At 46.4% G+C, this 22,371-nt stretch overlaps 1 protein-coding gene across 1 annotated transcript; it reads left to right on the top strand.

Annotated features, from left to right (window-relative positions):
• Positions 1-7,806: 7,806 nt before the first annotated feature.
• PAOX (polyamine oxidase) lies at positions 7,807-21,158 on the top strand. The gene is made up of 8 exons (XM_061556441.1): positions 7,807-8,074; positions 14,285-14,604; positions 15,074-15,249; positions 15,784-15,983; positions 17,611-17,866; positions 18,153-18,265; positions 18,373-18,533; positions 19,325-21,158. The coding sequence occupies exons 1-8, from the start codon at positions 7,918-7,920 to the stop codon at positions 19,475-19,477; spliced, it is 1,536 nt and encodes a 511-aa protein (XP_061412425.1). The 5' UTR covers positions 7,807-7,917; the 3' UTR covers positions 19,478-21,158.
• Positions 21,159-22,371: the final 1,213 nt, after the last annotated feature.

Below are 22,371 nucleotides of genomic sequence, written 5' to 3'. Positions count from 1 at the left end.
TTATTCAATTGTATCCATATTGTATTATCTGCGTCATGCCATACGTATCTCTCGCAGAGTAGGAGTGCAACCCTACGTGTTAGAGAAGGGTCCATGGAAGTGGATATCACTGGACCACCTCTCAGATCGCTTCAAGTGACCTCTGTTACACACGGTAGAGGGAGGCATTTTTCCACCCGCTCTTCAGGAGAGGAATGTTTGTTAAATGGCCAGTAAACCGATATATGAATTCGCAGAGCTGAAATGTTTGGCCTCGATGGAGGAGGCATGTGAAGGACGCTATTGGGTGGTTGGATGCAGTCGACCTTCAAGATCAGCGAAGGGCAGATGAGTGACGTTCACATCAACGAGCAGAGCGCCAGGTGGCTTAAACGCAGCCAGTTGGCGTATTAGGAAGTACAGATGGTGTATCTACCAGTCATCTCAGTCAATCAACCCATGACACCTGGGTCTGTCCCGTGACCTCCCGTCAGCGAGCCTTCGACACTTCACGTAGCCTAAAAGTGCACCTAGCCTGGCACAGACCACTTAGTGGTGAACGGCATAGGTGACAAAGAGCTGTGGGAAACCCGGATCAGAGAGTGGTCCGAGATAGTACCCATCAAGGCCGTAATTATAATATATTGGGGGAGACACACCCCCCCCAATATTAAAATACTGTATGCTCAAAATACCCCCCCCCCCCCATATATTGCTATCAAAAATATTTTAAAATAATCATCGCTATGCTATGTAAAAAAAAAAACAATTTGCTAAACCTTGGCCACAATATCTGGACTTGTCTTCATATGACAATGCATAGATTTCTGCTTATATTATTGTGGTTATGGTTGTACTTTATTTATCCCTAGTCTCTGCCATTACATACAATGAAACAAGAAAATGTAAAAAAGAAAAACAGAGCAATGTAATACAATACACTATTAGACATTATTGTAATTTTTTTTTTATAAAAAGTCCATCCCATGTGTTAGTGAATTTTTTAATATTTTAGGCAGTTTCAAATTTAGATATTTTCTGGGGGGGGGGGGGGGACCCCAGACCCCCTGGAAGATTTGGTCCCCCTCCAATGTTGACTCCATGGCTACGGCCTTGGTGTCCATTACATAAATGTCAGACAAGCCGGTTGGTTGCAGCACGTTCACGTATGACATTGCGCGCATATCCGGCCGAATGTGTGGGTCCCGCCTTAAAGAGAGTGTGATGCAGCTGTCGAGTAGGATGATGTCGATGCCCTTGTGGTGTGGTGTTTCTTGGCAGGTTTAAGTTAATGACATACACGAGGTGGCCGGTATAACTGTTGAAGAGTGTCTGAGAGAGTTCGTCCAAAAAGCAGGCTGGCGGTAAATGCTTAAGGACCAGTTTTTTTTTTTATCACGTGGATATCTTATCTTGTTTTTTGGAACGCTATGAGTTGACGTGCCCAGGTCGTTGCGATATACGATGACAAGAACACAAGATTTGCGACCTCGTGGGCTATTATGACCCGGGAGCATGAAGTACGCGGTAACTGCCCGGGGCAGTGTCTTTATTGATCCACGATTCGATGTTACTGGACATCTGTGAAAAATAACTTTATAGCTCATCGGATTACTCCAGTATAAATACATATTCTGATCAGTTAATTTAAATACTGTGCAATTGTAAAATGTTAATGTATTTATTTCGAATTCTAAATATTGTACGTGATATATTTTTTAAATATCAGATACATAATGTCACACTGTAGAGCATACTATATTATGGTGTCAAGCTGTGTAGTAATAAAAATCGGCCTGTCACAAGACTGCTGGACGCAGGCCTTGCCATGCCGTGTCAGTTGAGAATGTTTGACCATACTTCACCATGCTGGTCAGTACAGGTTAGTTGGTGGTGGGGGGAGAGCACTGGTTCAGATATCGATAGCCACTGATGTTAGCCGTGGCTGGAATTTAACTCGGGGAGTTGGGTCCATAGCACAATGCACGAACCCCACTGATTCACAGCATTTTACAATTACCGTACTGTATTCCAAAATAGTTGACTGATTTTAACGTACTGTAATGTATAATTGGAATATATATGATTTTCCCAAATGGGTATGAAGATGTTTTGTTATACAACTATTCTGTAGTATTTCACAAGCAGGAGTTGCGTGGGAGGCAGTACAAAAATGCAAGAACGGAGCCCCGTGACTCAGAAAGCAAATGATGACACACGTGGGTCGCTTACATTGAACTTTGGTTATGAGTAACACGTACAAAACAGCCCCTGCTGATGAGGAAAGAAAGCCTTAAAACACGAACAACAATTGCTGCACAACTATGGACCCGAACGTGCCACGTAACCGAGTAAAACTATCTTGGAGGGGAGTTCTTCAACTACACACATATCGTTTTTTTACCCTTTGCATTTCATCCCGTGATGTTAACGCCAGTGAATCATTTTCCAGATGCTGTTTTAAAAGGCCACCGATCGGTCAACGGATTGCTTACGATGAAGGAAATATGCGTTAACCACGAAGGATCTTCACCCATTGTTCCAGAGCGTGTGGTGTCACGCTAGCAGATGCAATAACCATGACGAAAAAGTGACAAAGCCACTATTGGTCTCATGCCTATTGTCGGGTTTTTTTCTCCAGAGCAAGGGATTATTTCTAGCACATAGTACTGTATTTTTTTCTTCTTAAAAACTGACATTAATTTTTTTCTTAAAAAAAAAAATTCTTAAAAATAATTTATGTAATTTCCATGTAAAGCAGATCTTTAACAGCACGTAATTGTGCCGTAAAGGGCCATCGTCCGAAACGTCGCCTATTATATTATTCCTGTCAAGACAGCGGTGTTGGCGAATCTGTTGGGTTTGTTTTTGCTATTTGTACTTGTGCAACACTGCCAATGCAGTAGCGGCAAATACATCGTTTAACAAATGTGTCGTGTGATTCTATTCCTTTCTTGTGTATGGCCATTCGTTCAGGAGCTATGTGCCAACATCGTGGTCTGCTAGGCACGAGAAGGTTTGAGGAGTTCGTGTTGTTTCGCCACTCTGACGGTGACATCCACAATCGCAGTGGCTTTAAGTTTACATTTCTGCAGGACATGTGTACATCGGTCTGCTGATGTTCTGATACGCTCGATGATTCACCAGAATCTCCGAGGAGGAATGTCAAAGACAGAAGGTGCAATGAATGCTTCGTTTTCGAATGAGGTGTTTATTCTGTACGCCAACGTTGTTTTGCGTTGCCATCGTCAACGTGTTGTGTCATTGTTCCAAACATTCAGGGGACTGTTGAATATGCAGCAGTGTGGGCTCCGAAGCATATTCTCAAAAGCAGCTAGAAGATTTGAATTCTAATGAAAAAAAACTGCACTTAATTTTGTTTTGTTCGGACTCAGAAGTCTGCAGTAGGTGGTAGAGTCAGCTAGGAGGCTCAGTCGGTGGCTCCACGTGTGATGGTGAGTAGTGGAGTCATTACTGGGGTGGTCTGTAGGTGGCTCTACGTGTGATGGTGAGTAGTGGAGTCATTACTGGGATGGTCTGTAGGGGGCTCCACGTGTTGTGGGTGGGTGGTGGAGTCATTACTGGGAGGCTCTGTAGGTGGCTCCACGTGTTGTGGGTGGGTGGTGAAGTCATTACTGGGAGGCTCTGTAGGGGTCTCCACGTGTGATGGTGAGTGATGGAGTCATTACTGGGAGGCTCTGTAGATGTCTCCACGTGTGGTGGTGAGTGGTGGAGTGATTACTGGGATGGTCTGTAGGGGGCTCCACGTGTGATGGTGAGTGGTGGAGTGATTACTGGGATGGTCTGTAGGTGTCTCCACGTGTGATGGTGGGTGGTGGAGTCATTACTGGGATGGTCTGTAGGTGTCTCCACGTGTGGTGGTGAGTAGTGGAGTCGTTACTGGGATGGTCTGTAGGGGGCTCCACGTGTGATGGTGAGTAGTAGAGTCATTACTGGGATGGTCTGTAGGTGTCTCTACGTGTGATGGTGAGTGGTGGAGTCATTACTGGGATGGTCTGTAGGTGTCTCCACGTGTGATGGTAGGTGATGGAGTCATTACTGGGATGGTCTGTAGGGGGCTCCACGTGTGATGGTGAGTAGTAGAGTCTTTACTTTGATGGTCTGTAGGTGGCTCCACGTGTGATGGTGGGTGGTGGAGTCATTACTGGGATGGTCTGTAGGGGGCTCCACGTGTGATGGTGGGTGGTGGAGTCATTACTGGGAGGCTCTGTAGGGGGCTCCACGTGTGATGGTGAGTGGTGGAGTGATTACTGGGATGGTCTGTAGGGGCTCCACGTGTGATGGTGGGTGGTGGAGTCATTACTGGGATGGTCTGTAGGGCTCCACGTGTGATGGTGAGTGGTGGAGTCATTACTGGGATGGTCTGTAGGGGGCTCCACGTGTGTGGGTGGTGGAGTCATTACTGGGAGGCTCTGTAGGGGGCTCCACGTGTGATGGTGAGTGGTGGAGTGATTACTGGGATGGTCTGTAGGTGGCTCTACGTGTGATGGGTAGGTGATGGAGTGATTACTGGGATGGTCTGTAGGTGGCTCTACGTGTCATGGTGAGTGATGGAGTCATTACTGGGATGGTCTGTAGAGGGCTCTACGTGTGATGGGTAGGTGATGGAGTGATTACTGGGATGGTCTGTAGGTGGCTCTACGTGTCATGGTGAGTGATGGAGTCATTACTGGGATGGTCTGTAGAGGGCTCCACGTGTGATGGTGAGTGGTGGAGTCATTATTGGGATGGTCTGTAGGGGGCTCCACGTGTGATGGTGAATGGTGGAGTGATTACTGGGTTGGTCTGTAGAGGGCTCCACGTGTGATGGTGAGTGGTGGAGTCATTACTGGGATGGTCTGTAGAGGGCTCCACGTGTGATGGTGGGTGGTGGAGTGATTACGTGGAGGCTCTGTAGGTGTCTCCACGTGTGTGCCCAGAGCCAAATGGAACCCAGCATTCGGGATTCGCGTCATAGCGGGTCAGAGGTAAGAGTCCCAAACGCATCGCCACCTCTCACACAACGCAACACACACCAATGGTAACCATTGCAACCTCTTTCGCGTGTCAAGATGAATACGAGTCCAATTAATCCGGTGAAAGTTAAATTTCGACTTAAAGCCTTCGTGACTGCAGGGATTCATCTTCTTGGTTCTTTCGGTAAAGTCACGTAGAAGGGAAGTAATAAAATAATAAAAATAAAACATAATAAAATAATTCTCACGACGTTTCGGCCACAACGCAAGCAGCCGTCCTCAGGTGAAGACCAGGTCTGTCGGGGAGACAGATTCAGACGCTGTCACCTGAGGACGGCTGCTTGCGTTGTGGCCGAAACGTCGTGAGAATTATTTTATTATGTTTTATTTTTATTTTTTTATTATTTCTCTTCTACCGGTGAAAGTTGTAACGCCAGTGGGCGGAGTCGGGCGGGGGTGGGCGGAGTCTGGTGGGGGTGGGCGGAGTCGGGCGGGGGTGGGCGGAGTCTGGTGGGGGTGGGCGGCGTCTGGTGGGGTGGGGTGGGGTGGGCGGAGTCGGACGGGGTGGGCTGAGTCGGGCGCGGGTGGGCGGAGTCGGGCGCGGGTGGGCGGAGTCTGACGGGGGTGGGCGGTGTCTGGTGGGGTGGGGTGGGCGGAGTCGGGCGGGGGTGGGCGGAGTCTGGTGGGGGTGGGCGGAGTCTGGTGGGGTGGGCGGAGTCTGGTGGGGTGGGCGGAGTCGGGCGGGGTGGGTGGAGTCTGGTGGGGTGGGCGGAGTCTGGTGGGGGTGGGCGGAGCCTGGTGGGGGTGGGCGGAGTCGGGCGGGGTGGGCGGAGTCTGACGGGGTGGGCGGAGTCGGGCGGGGGTGGGCGGAGTCGGGCGGGGGTGGGCGGAGTCGGGCGGGGTGGGTGGAGTCTGGCGGGGGTGGGCGGAGCCTGGTGGGGGTGGGCGGAGTCGGGCGGGGTGGGTGGAGTCTGGTGGGGTGGGCGGAGTCGGGCGGGGGTGGGCGGAGTCGGGCGGGGGTGGGCGGAGTCGGGCGGGAATGGGTGGAGTCTGGCGGGGGTGGGCGGAGTCTGGCGAGGTGGGCGGAGTCTGGTGGGGTGGGCGGAGTCGGGCGGCGGTGGGCGGAGTCGGGTGGGCGGAGTCTGGTGGGGTGGGCGGAGTCTGGCGGGGTGGGTGGAGTCTGGCGGGGGTGGGCGGAGTCTAGCGGGGGTGGGCGGAGTCTGGTGGGGGTGGGCGGAGTCTGGTGGGGTGGGCGGAGTCTGGTGGGGTGGGCGGAGTCTGGTGGGGTGGGCGGAGTCTGGTGGGGTGGGCGGAGTCGGGCGGGGTGGGTGGAGTCTGGTGGGGTGGGCGGAGTCGGGCGGGGGTGGGCGGAGTCGGGCGGGGGTGGGCGGAGTCGGGCGGGGTGGGTGGAGTCTGGCGGGGGTGGGCGGAGTCTGGCGAGGTGGGCGGAGTCTGGTGGGGGTGGGCGGAGTCTGGTGGGGTGGGCGGAGTCTGGTGGGGTGGGCGGAGTCTGGTGGGGTGGGCGGAGTCGGGCGGGGTGGGCGGAGTCTGGTGGGGTGGGCGGAGTCGGGCGGGGGTGGGCGGAGTCGGGCGGGGGTGGGCGGAGTCGGGCGGGGTGGGTGGAGTCTGGCGGGGGTGGGCGGAGTCTGGCGAGGTGGGCGGAGTCTGGTGGGGTGGGCGGAGTCGGGCGGCGGTGGGCGGAGTCGGGTGGGGTGGGCGGAGTCTGGTGGGGTGGGCGGAGTCTGGCGGGGTGGGTGGAGTCTGGCGGGGGTGGGCGGAGTCTAGCGGGGGTGGGCGGAGTCTGGTGGGGGTGGGCGGAGTCTGGTGGGGTGGGCGGAGTCTGGTGGGGTGGGCGGAGTCTGGTGGGGTGGGCGGAGTCTGGTGGGGTGGGCGGAGTCTGTGGGGTGGGCGGAGTCTGGTGGGGTGGGCGGAGTCTGGTGGGGTGGGCGGAGTCGGGTGGGGTGGGCGGAGTCGGGGGGGTGGGCGGAGTCTGGTGGGGTGGGCGGAGTCGGGTGGGGGTGGGCGGAGTCTGGTGGGGTGGGCAGAGTCGGGTGGGGGTGGGCGGAGTCGGGGGGGTGGGTGGAGTCGGGGGGGTGGGTGGAGTCGGGGGGGTGGGCGGAGTCGGGTGGGGTGGGCGGAGTCTGGTGGGGTGGGCGGAGTCGGGTGGGGTGGGCGGAGTCTGGTGGGGTGGGCGGAGTCGGGTGGGGGTGGGCGGAGTCGGGTGGGGGTGGGCGGAGTCGGGTGGGGGTGGGCGGAGTCGGGGGGGTGGGCGGAGTCGGGGGGGTGGGCGGAGTCGGGTGGGGTGGGCGGAGTCTGGTGGGGTGGGCGGAGTCTGGTGGGGTGGGCGGAGTCTGTGGGGGTGGGCGGAGTCGGGTGGGGTGGGCGGAGTCTGGTGGGGTGGGCGGAGTCGGGTGGGGGTGGGCGGAGTCGGGTGGGGGTGGGCGGAGTCGGGCGGGGTGGGCGGAGTCTGGTGGAGTGGGCGGAGTCGGGTGGGGGTGGGCGGAGTCTAGTGGGGTGGGCGGAATCGGGTTGGGGTGGGCGGAGTCGGGGGGGTGGGCGGAGTCTGGTGGGGTGGGCGGAGTCTGTGGGGGTGGGCGGAGTCTGGTGGGGGGGTGGGCGGAGTCTGGTGGGGTGGGCGGAGTCGGGGGGGGTGGGCGGAGTCGGGGGGGGTGGGCGGAGTCGGGGGGGTGGGCGGAGTCGGGGGGTGGGCGGAGTCTAGTGGGGTGGGCGGAGTCGGGTTGGGGTGGGCGGAGTCGGGGGGGTGGGCGGAGTCGGGTTGGGGTGGGCGGAGTCGGGGGGGTGGGCGGAGTCTGGTGGGGTGGGCGGAGTCTCTGGGGGTGGGCAGGTCACTTCCTCGTGTCACTCCTCCCACTGCCACCGCCACTTGGTGTATGCAGTAGCGGCGACTTGGTCAATTTGTGCTGCGCGTCAAGTGTTCGCCAACGTGCCAAGTCCGACGATTATGGCAGCGGCGAGAAGAGACGCGAAGGTCGTCATCGTCGGCTGCGGCATCGCCGGCATCGCCGCGGCCGAGAAGTTGCTGAGATTCGGCTTCTCGGACCTCATCATCGTTGAGGCCACGGGTCGTGCCGGAGGCCGCATTCACAGCACCAACTTTGGTAACAAAGTTGGTTGACGTGCACCCCCCCACCCCCCCCACACACACACGTATGATGTATTCTTTGGTTCTTTCGGTTAAGTCACGTCTAAAGATAAAATAATAAATTAAAATAAAGCATATTACGACGTTTCGATTGCAACACAAGCAATCATCGTCAGGTAAAAAAAAGCAACAAAAATCTAACTAGAAAACTATAGACAGACATACAAGCAGACAGCTGCTTGTATGCTTGTATGTCTGTCTATAGTTTTCTAGTTAGATTTTTGTTGCTTTTTCTTTCTTTTTTACCTGATGATGATTGCTTGTGTTGCAATCGAAACGTCGTAATATGCTTTTATTTTAATTTATTATTTTATCTTTAGACGTGACTTAACCGAAAGAACCAAATAATAATTCCTGCAGTCACGAAAGCTCCATAATTAAGACGTATGATGTATATATTCTCTATGAGATCTCTTTTAGCAGTGGCAAAATATAGTAATAGGTTTTTACCCTTTTAAACTGGTACAAAACTGACACCTTTATTCAAGGCATCATGTTTGCAATGGCCACAACACAAGTAGTCAAAAAAGCAAACAAAAAGAAGCAACTCTGATGATAATAATATGCACTGTCCTTGAAGTTGATTGTTGAATCAACTTCAAGGACAGTGCATATTATTATCATTATCAGAGTTGCTTCTTTTTAAATCATTTATATTAAGTTCAATTTCTTGCTTGCTTGCTTACGACCGTGCAAATCTTTCGGTCGTTTTTTAACCCACTTCCCGTGATCCAATCGAGCTGACATTTTGCACACAGACTCGTTGTGCGAGACAATTAATGTTCGTGAAAAGAAATTTCCAAAATTTCACACTGTTTAGGGAAAACAAATTAAATATTTAATTACCAATTGCTTAATACTGGCAGACAATCATCTGACCCATAGGTGGCAGCCATCTCAAGCCAGAGGACGAGAGGACTCTAGCCGCCACGCATATAAAGGATTTATAGGGAAAAACTTTGTTTTTACGGGTTATACTTATTGTTGACTACTTGTGTTGTGGTCATAGCAAACATGATGCCTTGAATAAAGGTGTCAGTTTTGTACCAGTTTAAAAGGGTAAAAACCTACTACTACGATGTATATATTCTTTCGGTGAAGTCACATAGGTAGAAAAATAAAATAAACAATATATTACGACGTCTTCAGGTGGAAACAATAATCCAGCAGTTGAACTGCTGAACCAGGAAGAACACAGCATAATGCCCTGTTGACATACTGCTCATTGGTCATCTATTTTAAACTACAAATTCAACGAAACTTTTATTTAAAACATTTTTTACACCAGGTAAGACCCACAGAGCTTTACAATACTATATAGCTTCTTTTTGCAGAAGCGACCTGATCATACAATGACAGCTTTAACCAAGTGGCTTATTGTGTGTGGACATTTATAACAAGTGGCTAAATACTCTGATGATGTGTCTCAATGTGGAGGCGTGGGGGGGGGAGAGAAACAAACCGAGAGGACCTGGAGAAAAATCCACGCGACCACGGGGAGAGAGAGACACGCCAACTTCAAATATACAGCAGGGTCGGCATCAAACCCACGACCTCCTGTATACCAGGCGAGGTAGTCAATACTCTTAGGTTTTTTTCGGTAAAGTCACGTAGGTAAAATTTAATAAAATAAGAATAATGAAAATAAATAATTATTATTTTATTATTGAAAATAAAGTAATAATAAAAGAAAATAAATCATTTATTATTTGTTTATTATTAAAAATAATAAAATAATAAATGAAAATATCTCATGTATTATTAGTTTATTATTAAAAATATTATATAATAATAAATGGAAATAAATCATTTGTTATTATTTTATAAATTTTTACCTACGTGACTTTACCGAAAAAAACCTAAGAGTATGAATCCTTGCAGTCACGAAAGCTTCAAATCTAGAGGTAGTCAATTTTTCGCCGCCGTTACTTATAGGACCAGTATTGTAATGGTTAAAAAAATCGGTCAAATGTGCATTAAGGGGGAAAACATGCTTAAGTGGAGGCGTTAATTGGTGGGAGGTACTGCGGTGTAGTAATTCTAACTCGCAATTAGAACCAATTAAACTGGATTTCTCCCAATCTCAGTTGATCGGGTTTAATATAAAATACAATTAAACCCGATTGTAACAAAACCGACTGTGCCACCCTTGGGGAAATAAAGCTGTGGTCTCGTGCTAACTTGTTAGCGTCTGACCCACCTGCCCACCCACCCCCCTCCAATTCTGTTGCCCCGAAGTTACAGAAGTTTTTGCAAATTTGTCCTCGCCACACACCGGATTATAAGACGCACCGCACCCGACTTTGGATTAAAAATACAGGTGGAGGTGCGCCTTATTGTCTGGAGTATACGTCTCAAAATTCGAAGAATTCTACCTTAAAGTGTTGTGTGTTATGTGTTCATGAGTTAAATTTTTATTTAAAGCTTTCGTGACTGCAGGGATTCATATTCTTGGTTCTTTCGGTAAAGTCACGTAGAAGGGAAATAATAAAGTAATTAAAATATAAAACAATAACATTCTCACGACGTTTCGACTGCAACACAAGCAATCGTCATCAGGTGTGAAAAAGAATTATGGCTGTGTTTTTCACACATGATGATGATTTCTTGTGTTGCAGTCGAAACGTCGTAAGAATGTTATTGTTTTATATTTTATTATTTTATTGTTTTATATTTTTATTATTTTATTGTTTACCTTCTACGCGACTTTACCGAAAGAACCAAGAATACGTTCATGAGTTGTTTTTGTTACCGTGTATGGACAATGCATTATCTAATTTTATACAATGTTTTAAAATGAGTTGTTCTGAAAGCAGTTGGATTGACTTTTGAATATATCCCCAAGCTTGATAGAGCATACGTTACATTTGTCACGCTGTCAATCACAAACTTTCATCAAGACTGCCCCCAAAATTAACATTGCCATTAATTTCTCTACACATACTGTGGGATAAACGTTTATATAGTACCTGCACACGTACATTAATTGTAAAAGTATTAGATACAAGTAATGATGTCCGATATTTTTATCAATTGTTTTGTGTGTATGGACGTTATATGATGACATTTTAGTGATTGATTGAACAATTTATCTTAAGATATTTTTCATCAGTGCAATTAATTCGTAAAGTGTTACTCTTTAGATGAGGAAAATAACTATGACATTGCACTGAGCCGATGGAAAGAAATATACATTTATGTTTGTTTTTGATATCGGCATAATATAGAGATACTGGCAAATCTTTAAAGCTAAGCAGGTTTGAGCAACTATAATTGCTTGGATGAATGTCCACCATGGGTGACAAGTTGTTTTAGGCTGCTGGACAACACAGCAGAGAATAATGCAGCAACACATTCCTGCGGAGGGAGCTGGTAGGAACGTTGGGTTGCTCGGTCAATGGCCTGCAGGGTCAACTGCGGCGTGGTGTATTCCGCAAATATGCCCGACTGTGAGGGCGGGCACAAGCCGACGTGAGTAGGTTAAACGTTGAGTTTTATAAGGGCCCCCACTGGGTGACCAGCCCCTCCTCACCCAGCCCCACCCCTCCCACCCCCCACCCAGCCCCACCCTCCCTACCCTCCCCACCCAGCCCCTCCCCACCATCCCCACCCAGCCCCACCCTCCCCACCCAGCCCCTCCCCACCCAGCCCCTCCCTGTACGACGGACGGACACAATAATCCCCTGTGGGCTGGTGTAACCAGCGGGTTTCTACCAGTAAAATCCACTATAGTATATACAATGTACAGTACTACGACATTCATATATACTGCACGCATCTATGAACTTCGCCTTGACCAACACTAAGTGACCAGCGGATTGACAAAGTGGCCGTGCATTTACCAAACTGATTTAATGAATGTGAATAATCAGGAAGCGATCTGTACATGTTCAGTAATGTGCACTTGGAATTCTAAATCATGGGTCCAATACTGCACTCCTTGTGTGCACACACAAGTGTGAGGAAGCTTTCATACAAAAGTCTAAATTATAATGATTAAGGTCAAATATCAATTACGTGCACGGTAATGTTCATCCATCTCTTCCCTCTGTTCCAGGCCCAGTATTGGCCTGGGGTTAACCTCTTTCCTGCCTAGACCCCAGGTGTAGTATCTCTTTAGACGTTGGTATTTTGCGTGCCCCTTTTTTATTCTCATTTTCTCTGTTTGGAAATATTGTACTGTGTTAACAGAGTAGCTAACTGTATGCTTATAAATTCAAATGGAATGTGCACCAATGCATTCAACTCCATCTTTTCAAGGTTGATCATAACGTACCGTACAAACAGTACCGATGGTGTTTGAATATAAAGTGAGTTACATACATTGAAAGTTATTTCCTCAATGATCTAAATCAGCATACACGAATGCAAATACTGTACTTTAAAATCAAATCCAAGTAGATTTTTAAATAAGGTAGAGTTTTCTGTCTTGATTTAAAGTTTTCGTGACTGCAGGAATCCATTCTCTTTGGTTCTTTCGGTAAAGTCACGTAGTGTGAAATGTGGTTGGCTGTATGCCAGTTCAAATGCATTGAAATGTCCTCTTGCACTTGTGTACCAAGTTCACTGATTTAGTGCATCAATAATCTAATCTCTCTCCAAAGGTTAGGAGCAGTTCCCCAGGTCTCACAACACATTGGTTGCAGATAACATTTTTTAATTGCCTCTTGTGATGCAGTGGGTGAACTGTTGGTTGTTTGTAAGTTACAACATGCAGCCAAATATGTCTACAATAATCCCAGTAAAGATAGATGAGGCTGAGTAAAACATTTACTAATTTAAATAATTGCTTGACATCTGAGCATCTGTTTCACAAACCTGCATGTATTGCCATTTCCAAAGCGGAATATTAACACGCACAGGCACAAAGGGTTTTTGAGAATACAGTGCATTCATGAAGGTCTTGGTCTGTCTTTGGCACAGTTCAATTTGATAAATTAAGGAAATTCAACAAATACTATATGACCATGCCTCAGACCAAATCGCCTGGAATGCACCCAATTTCACCAGATCTCGTAATCTTCTTGGTTCTTTCGGTAAAGTCACGTAGAAGGGAAGTAATAAAATAATAAAAATAAAACATAATAAAATTATTCTCACGACGTTTCGGCCACAACGCAAGCAGCCGTCCTCAGGTGAAAACCAGGTCCGTCGAGGCGACAGAGTCTGAATGAAACAGCACACGAGCTTGGAGCATATATATAAGCTGGGCGCCTTGACAAAGGAATTTGCATATCAATATGAATTTAGCATATTTATGGGAAATGCAGGAATGTGATTAGTACTACATATGCATGTGCATTATGCAGGATTAACAGCATCAAAGGGAGCTGCAGTTGCTGCAGCAGCAGCAGAAACTGGAGCAGCAGCAGAAACTGCAGCTCCCTTTGATGCTGTTAATCCTGCATAATGCACATGCATATGTAGTACTAATCACATTCCTGCATTTCCCATAAATACGCTAAATTCCTCTTGATATGCAAATTCCTTTGTCAAGGCGCCCAGCTTATATATATGCTCCAAGCTCGTGTGCTGTTTCATTCAGACTCTGTCGCCTCGACGGACCTGGTTTTCACCTGAGGACGGCTGCTTGCGTTGTGGCCGAAACGTTGTGAGAATAATTTATTATGTTTTATTTTTATTATTTTATTACTTCCCTTCTACGTGACTTTACCGAAAGAACCAAGAAGATGAATCCCTGCAGTCACGAAGGCTTTAAATCAGATATCGTAAGTTAAGTAAGGTTGACCCTAGTACTTCGACAAGAGACGACCATGCCTTACAGATGCTATAGGCTGCTGAGCTACTTTGTGTGAAGAAGAGGACAGTACAGACCAATTTATTGTTGTACTATACCTCAGTGGAACTTCAATGATTCCCATCTGCATCAACACAAATACCAGTGTGGTGAAGTATGGTCAAATAACTCCCATGATCCACATGAAATGGAGATGCCATCATCCAGCAATGGATGGAAAAAAGGCGTGAACTTGCAAAACCATACCTTCAGCACATTTGCTAAATATACTTCTAGTGTTTGCCAGTTTAACAGAAAATGTTCAAAGTCCAGGTTATGCCCATATTATCACTTGGATGTGATATGTAACAGTGGTGTACAAACAAGTAGTGTTGAATACTAACAGCTCGTTGTTATTTGCATGTGCAGGCAAAGGCATTTTTGAGATCGGTGCAAACTGGATTCATGGTCCCTGCATGGAAAATGCTGTATTCCGTGTGGCCAAGAACCATGGACTTCTGGACCAGAATGCCCTGCTGGAAGAGAATCAGCTCGTGGTGGTTGAGGGAAGGCCTCCACCTGGCGAGAGCGAGTATCGCCTTCCAGGGGGTCAGCAACTCGATGAGAAGATGATTGAGAGCTGCGAATCCCTTTACGCTGAAATCCTGCAACGCAGCAAGGCTTTTTTCCAGAGCGGAGAGCCTCTCCCCAAAGGCATTAAAAGCATAGGGGGTTTTGTAAAAGCAGAGGTAGGGTATATACCACATATATATGTGAATGACACAAATGCATTTTAAGAGTTGTAATATCAAAAGTGGGCCTAGGCATGCACACACAGTAATGTATTTTTCAATAAAACATTTCTCTGCTCACTCACTTTAATGCATTTTATCATAAGCCATTATTGTATCCACTGCTGAATGTGGGCCTCCCTACGCCATTATGATTATTCACAGTTAAGGCTACTATTTTGGCAAAGAGGTCAAGGAAATAGTGCATTTTATAAAGTCTGTGAAATATTGGAAATGGCTGTAGAAACACGTTAAATTTGCATGGCCTATATTGATGGTATGTCCTGACCAAGCTCACTTTCCATTAAACATTATTCTCTAGACAGGTGCTTCGAAATAAGTGTTTATCTCACTTTGTTTACTTAAAAAATGTCAGTACCTGTTGGATCACCCTGAAGAACATTTGTATGTGTTTGTTACGTTGCAGCTCGTTGAAGCATTGAAGAACGAACCGCCAGAGGAGCGAGCCATCAAGTTGGCAGTGATGAGCGAGAAGCTAAAGTTGGAGTGCGGTATCACGGGTTCGCACAGCATGGACGACGTGGACCTGCGGGCGTTCGGAGAGTACCATGTCCTCCCAGGCCTTGACTGCACATTGCCAAGGTTATTTCATTGCATGTGTAATTCAGTATTGCTTGTATTAATTTTAAGTTGGCCTACCCAGTCTGTCGGTGCTGGGGGTTGTTTGACCATGCTTTACGCTGGTTAGTAGGTCAGTGTGGTTTGGTGGAGGAGGGGACATAACAGAATTGCTGATTAATATATCTTGAAAATAATACATCGAATTTTTTAAATCCATTATCGGATGAAACCCTGCCCACACCATGTCAGTTGTGAAGGGTCCAAGTTGGTTTCAGATATCACTCGCCACAGGGCTGTGGCCGGAAATAAAACTCGAATCGCAGAGTTCATATAACGGTATATGCCACTGATACTCCTAAATCTCAAAGTAAGCAACATCAGAAATAGAACTTACGATAAAACGTGTAAGAATTTTCTACATTTCAGTTAATTATTACCACCAATTATTTGCACACATTTATTGCTAAACAAATGTATTATTTTCATGAGGTCTTGCTTTATTACGTGGGTAGTTATGGTGATGATCCTAATTTGCATTGTGGTTATTATTGGCAGGGGTTACCAGTCACTGACAGACAAAATGATGAACATGGTGCCTCTGGGATGCATCATGTTAAATACACCTGTGGTCTGCATTCACTGGCAACTGGAGCCCCAGAAGACGGACGGGAATACAAGACATCACTCGGTCTGCGTAGAGTGCGAGGGGGGAGACAAGCTGTACGCCGATCACGTACTAGTCACCATACCTCTAGGTAATTGACACAAGAAAATGTCACCTGTACATTGTAGAGCTGGGACAATTAATCGATTAAGTCCACTGATCGACCTAATTTAATTTATTACGTCTTTAAAATTCGCGCCACGCCACATTCTGCCTCCCGAAGGCAGGAAACCCCCTCCAAGCCACAGCGAGCGTGAGTATGTTTTCCCCCCAACTATTTTCACGTGATCCTATTTGTCGATTTATCGAACCGATAAGAGTAGTCAATTATTTAGAAAATCAGATATGTCGGCTTGAATAAAATGCAATGCAACTGTTGAGTTAAAAAATTAACACGTAAAAACAAAGTTTTTCACTATAAATCCTTTATATGCGTGGCATCGGGGCGGCTAGAGTCCTCTCGTCCTCTGGCTTGAGATGGCTGCCACCTATGGGTCAGATGATTGTCTGCCACCATTAAGCAATTGGTAATTAAATATTGAATTTTATTTCCCTAAACAGTGTAAATTTTAGGAATTTTTTTTTCTCGAAAATTAATTGTCACACACAACGAGTCTGTGTGCAAAATGTCAGCTCGATTGGATCACGGGAAGTGGGTTAAAAAACGACCGAAAGATAATATAAAGGATTTAAAAAAGACACTAGCTTAAACATACCCAATTAGATGGATGCACATTCTTCACATACTTGCATAGTGGGTTCTAACCAGGCGCACACCAAGTCTTGGAGGCAACACTTTTATTTACTGACACAACTTGAACCACTAACACAACCAACAACTACTCAACGTTCCAAGGTTAACTATGTACATTCCGGGCAACTATGTACTACGTAAGGTGGTAGCCACCATTCCTAACCACCTAACCACTTGAACGGAATCACTATATGGTTGAACCAGAACAGCCGACACGCCGTCGGGTCGTCGTGTGCAGAGACCGAAGAGCGAGGATCGAAGAAGGCGGCTTCATTCCCAGGTCGAACAGCCCCGCTCCCTCTCGGGACTTTGCGGAGGCTCTGGGTCCAAATCACGTGGCCCGCTCACCCCCTTCTGGGGGTCCCCGTGCCCCCTCGTCCGGTCACGTGCTCTCGCGGGTCACGCAGACTGTCATGTCCTGACCCAACCTCCGTGACATCCGGAACCTGCTCTTTAGTGAGCCTCTAGGTGTAGTACACCCACTGGGGCCATAGAACGGCTCATTTATGTCACTACACTTGTAATAAAACCACACACGCTATCTAAATGAACATTTTCCTCGTGTTGGTACGATTTATTAAATCGGGTAAATAAAAACATGTAAACGATTAATTGGCATTCATTTTGAAATGGTCGATACCAGGAATCAGGTCTCTAGAATGTGGGAAATGGCTCACCACCCTGGCTTCATCAGCAGCAGCCAAGGTCAATCCACTGCTGGATAAAAAGCTACCTAAACCACCACCATTTCTTGTGCTACTGTGATGCAACAGTCCACCTATCACCTGCACACTAGCTAATTTCACCCCGACTCAAGGCACGTAAAACACACTTTGAACGTTGTGTGCAGTTAAATATTTAAAGCAAACGACATGCAGATTATATGACTCGCTTTCATTAAATTAGTCAAAGCAATAATCGATGTTTTAAGTCAACAGTTGCAATTCTTGTTTTTCTATTGCAGGCTACCTAAAGAAACACCACACCATGCTCTTCAAACCGCAACTTCCTGCTGAGAAAGTCAGAGCTGTTCAGAAACTTGGCTTTTGTACCAACAATAAGATCTTCATGGAATTCGAGAAGCCCTTCTGGAATCCCAGCTGCAAGTTGATTGAGCTGGTGTGGCCAGATGAGTCGCCTTTCAAGAAGAGGAAGGAAGCCTTTCGGGCCGAGTGGCAGCGCAAGATATTTGGCATTCAAGTTCTGCATCCGCCTGAGAGGTCGGTGCCCATTCAGAGGCGATTGAAATTGTTTCATGACAGCTGTTTATGCAGTCTTCTAAATGTGGCACGTTTCAATTTGTGAAGTTCACTTAATTAGACGTGTTTTCCTGGGCAGGTATTTTACTCGTTGCAACAGAAGGCCATCTTCTTTAGCTCCAGCTCAGAAACCTTTTCTTGTCTTCCTTTCGCAACCCAACTACCTCGTGACATTAAAAACTGGGTTTTTTTCAGCATGTGCTACTCTGATGGCACCGTGATGCCAAAATTGCTTCTCTTTTTATAGGTTTGGTCACGTTCTGTGTGGATGGATTGCTGGCAAGGAGTCAGAGTTCATGGAAACCTTAACGGAATCTGAAGTGAGGCAGAGGATGCTTGAATTGCTGAGGAACTTCACAGGTGACTGACGTTTACAATCGCACCATCTGAAATGTTTCCATGGACGAGCTCCGATGTGACGTATAAAGTTGACACGATATATGACCCCTTTGGTTATTCACCGACAGGCAATCCCAATATCCCAGCTCCCAAGAGGATGCTGATTTCAAGATGGAACAGTCACCCTTACACACTGGGCTCATACTCCTACACAGCCCTTGGTTCCTCCGGTGACGACATTGAGAACCTGTCGCAACCTCTGCCCTCCAGTCAGCAGCGCGGTGTACAGGTATAGCACGTGTTCTTTAATTCAGAAGCCTTACCGCACATTACAGTTCAGGGATTTGGCTTTGGAATAGCACCAAATCACTCTCAATGCATTCGATCTCAGCAGGGCTTGAAAGCTAAGCTGGGTTGGGAAGCCTGGCTAGTGCTTTGGTGGGAGACTGCCTATGTGTTGTGAGCTGTGAGAGGTGGCTCAGAAATGGCAGAACAGCATGTTTCTTGATTAAATGTGGGGCTTTGAGTCTCACTCCCTCATGCATGGGTTTTCCTGCTGTCACAAACCAAACACTAATTGATGGGATTGTTGAAATATCCCAATGCATGACCCTCCTGAGAAAATAATCTTGAGACTTTGTGAGACTTTCCTAATGGATAAAATGAAGAGCATTATATTATCATACAAATATTGCTTTAAAATGGTCATGCTTATCTGGCAAAAAGGCAGCAATATCAACATACAAAACATGTGAAAATTGAAACCTTCACTATGCTTAACACTGAATTTGGTCATTGTAAGACGATTAACCATAACATTATTCACATGTTGATATGTGAATAGTTGGTGTTTTGAGATATTTAGCTTTTTTTCACCAGTCATACAGCATAAGATAATTGTGGAAAAAGATAACACGAAAATTATTTGCATTTTTTACTCCTTTTTTATTTTTCCTTTTACCACCATAGATCATTCATTTACCGTGCTTCTGTTTCACCGAGCTTTCGTAACGACAAAGCAACGCGTTTTGTGCACAATAAATGTACGACACTTATCTGCTTTCTTCTACGTCTCTGCAGCCGCTGCAGGTGATATTCGCTGGGGAAGCAACGCATCGGCAGTTTTACTCCACCACGCATGGTGCCCTGGAGAGCGGCTGGCGAGAAGCTGATCGACTAATCAAACACTACAGCACCAGCAACAGCAGGCACTTGTCGAATTCGAAACTGTGAGATTTCCTACGCGAAGGTTTTACGCTGAAATATTAAAACCCCAGGCAGCGTAAACAAACGTTGTGCATTTTCGGGTTGTGCCGTGCGTTGTTTGGCATTATCCGAAAACGCATCGGAGTGCTGTACAGCATAGATGTGGAAACCTATGCAGTGAGGGTAAAAACTAAAATGCTAATCTCGAAGTGTTTTCGATTTTTATAACAAAAAGGATATTCTACAAAATCTTTCCACATGTTTTTGAGAGATTGAAATAGTAATTGAAATAGTAGAAACTGTAGTGTGATTAAAACTCTCCATTACCTCCGTTGTCATTTGCAAGCAAGCAATGGAAATGTTGAAATAAACACAGGTTGAATACGCAAATATTATTGCATGCATACCCATATGGATTCAGTTTCCCATTGCAAATAAATGCATAATATAGGTAAACAAAAGACTGTAGTACACTATGGGCTTCATGTTACACTTTGCCTATGTCATGTCAATCCACTGCTGGATGAACGCCTCCCATACCTGCCGCCATCTCCCGCGATCAATGTGTCGTGGCATAGAATAATGGCGTAGCGGCATAGCGCTGGCTGCTAGCAGAGAAGGGGATCTGCGGCTTACGGCAGCCCTGACGTCAGCAGGCCACGTGACACACCAGAGGGGGATCTAGGGGAAAGGTCACAGAAGGGGCGCACCAAGAACCCGCTGGTAGGTTCTAGAAAGGGGGCGTGGCCAGGGGCGCCAGGCCATGCTGACAGTAAAAGAAGGGCCCCTGTAAGGGACCTCGGGGCTGTTGTGTGGAGTGGGATCCCCGTGGTGCTGCTGAAGTCTTTGTCACCGTTCTTCTCGTCGTCTTCACCATCCTTGTCGTCATCGTCTCCATCTTCACCAACTCGGGGCGTCACCAGTCAGGCAGCCTACCAACTGTAACTGAGTAACGTCGCCGACAATAGACGGACGAATTATAAAGTGTTAACTCCGATGGTGCTTGTTAATAAAGAAGTGCCTCCAACTCTTACAGTCTCCGAGTTAGCCGCTACAAATGTAACAGTCCTTCCAGCATCTGCACATTAGCTGATTTTATCGCTCTTATTTAATGTCCTTAATGCCACTAAGGGTGCCCTTTCAAATGTGTGAAATGAGATATGGCATAAAGCGCTTTCAGATGCCCAAGAATAAAGGCTGCTCAATCATCGTCATTCTAGCAACGAATGGGTATGATTTACAGGAAATTATTGAAGAACCCAATGCAGAAGGCTGCTAAGTTGGGTTCAAGATATTTGAGTGGATCAAAACTTATTCACAACAGAAGAAAATACCGTAACTATTGGGAGGGCACAACGTGAAAATAACCCAGTACAGTAGGTATAGCTAGGACGATTATTGACACTGATCAAGGTAATACAGTAGAGGTGAGCAGCGAGTGCAGGAGTTGGCACTTTTAGAAAAAAAGGAATGTTATAACAAGCATCAGACATGTGCCAAATAAACAAAAAAACATTCAAATCGGTGCATAGCCCGTTGACAAATTCGTTGTAAAATATTGACACTTGACAAAGAAAATTAAGGAAATCATTCAACTGATGCATATCGTCAAATTACTGATTACAATTTTTGATTTCAACGAGTGTGTAAAGTTCTGATGATTGTGTTGTTTCTGGCATTTTATGATTAAAAAGTCTTCAGCAAAATGTTTAATGAAATGTATTTTTTGTCACATCTTTAAAATAAGCACATGTTAGACCACATGCATGCTAAAATCCTTATGATGTTTTCAGCATTTCCTTATGTCCTGAGAAAACTTAGAAATTAAATCAAGCAGCAATTATTCTTCACGACATTACCAACACGTATTTTGCATCCAATTAACACTGTTTTAACCAGGTTGAAACACCGCTTTGCCTTAATTAAATTAGTTTGAAATGAGTATTTTTTTGAAATAAGTATTATTTTCAAACATCACACATTGTTATTTCTCTCTGCTGCTGCCAAGCAGAAGCAGAGCGGTCACAATTCAGTCGCGAAGCACGATAATGCGCAATAATTTTCACGTAAAAAATTTTGAATACACTGCATTTTTGTTCATTTTAAAGCAAAACAACAGCATAAAATATGCCTAATCTGAACAAATAAAATAGTTATTTAATGAAAAAGGCAGCATACAAAATGTCACATTACACAACAGGTTATTAAAATAAAGGTTAATATTAACCTGTCAAATGAAACAACACATTGTTAATTTGGATAATCTGGATTAAAAAACAATAAAAATATAGAAAAAGATAACTTACACAACAGGTACATTTTACTCCAATATTTATGAGCCTTGGGATGCTGCCCTGGTGTAACGGCTTGCAATCTGGATTTGCAATCCAGAGCTTGCTGGTCAGATCTCCCGGCCTGGCAGTTGAAACAATGGGCGGGTTTCTTCAATGCCCCGTGGTCTCTGTCCAGCCAACAGTATAAATAGATGCAGCACAGTCGATCGGCAGGGAGTGTGTGATGGGGTAAAGTGCGGATACGTCCACCTCTTCCAAGACATTTGGCCTGCGTGGACTAGAAGGCCAAATACCCTCTACAAAGGTTCTCGAACTCTCTCCAGTAGAAGCTGTAATTTATTTTATCTCGCTGAGATGCATATCTGTATTTTTCTGAGATGGCATCAAAAGGCTGGCAAACATCCGGCAGATGCATTTTGCTAAGTCTGTGGCCAATTTATCAAGACGAGCGAAAAAGTACTCTGTGGAAGCATATGCTAAGATGTGTGAAGCCGACGAGGCATATTTCGGCATGCCTGTCGGGGATCAGGACAAACCCTTGGGCACCTCATTTCACCTGTGAGCAATGCAAAATAACTCTGGAAGGTAAGGTGGACAATTGTTGCTCGGAATTTTATGTTATAAAAT

The sequence above is a fragment of the Lethenteron reissneri genome, chromosome 22, assembly GCF_015708825.2.
Source record: "Lethenteron reissneri isolate LAM-NWPU_2019-01 chromosome 22, ASM1570882v1, whole genome shotgun sequence".
Taxonomy (NCBI): Eukaryota; Metazoa; Chordata; class Hyperoartia; order Petromyzontiformes; family Petromyzontidae; genus Lethenteron; species Lethenteron reissneri.
Note: the sequence above shows the minus strand (reverse complement) of the source record. Positions and strands in the feature narration are given on the sequence as shown.

Bases quoted from the DNA above. Each gene is read 5' to 3' on its own strand.
- PAOX (XM_061556441.1), top strand. From the start codon at position 7,918: ATGGCAGCGGCGAGAAGAGACGCGAAGGTCGTCATCGTCGGCTGCGGC. The intron at 15,984-17,610 runs GTAATTGACACA...TTTCTATTGCAG, and splicing joins ACTAGTCACCATACCTCTAG to GCTACCTAAAGAAACACCAC. The intron at 17,867-18,152 runs GTCGGTGCCCAT...CTCTTTTTATAG, and splicing joins GTTCTGCATCCGCCTGAGAG to GTTTGGTCACGTTCTGTGTG.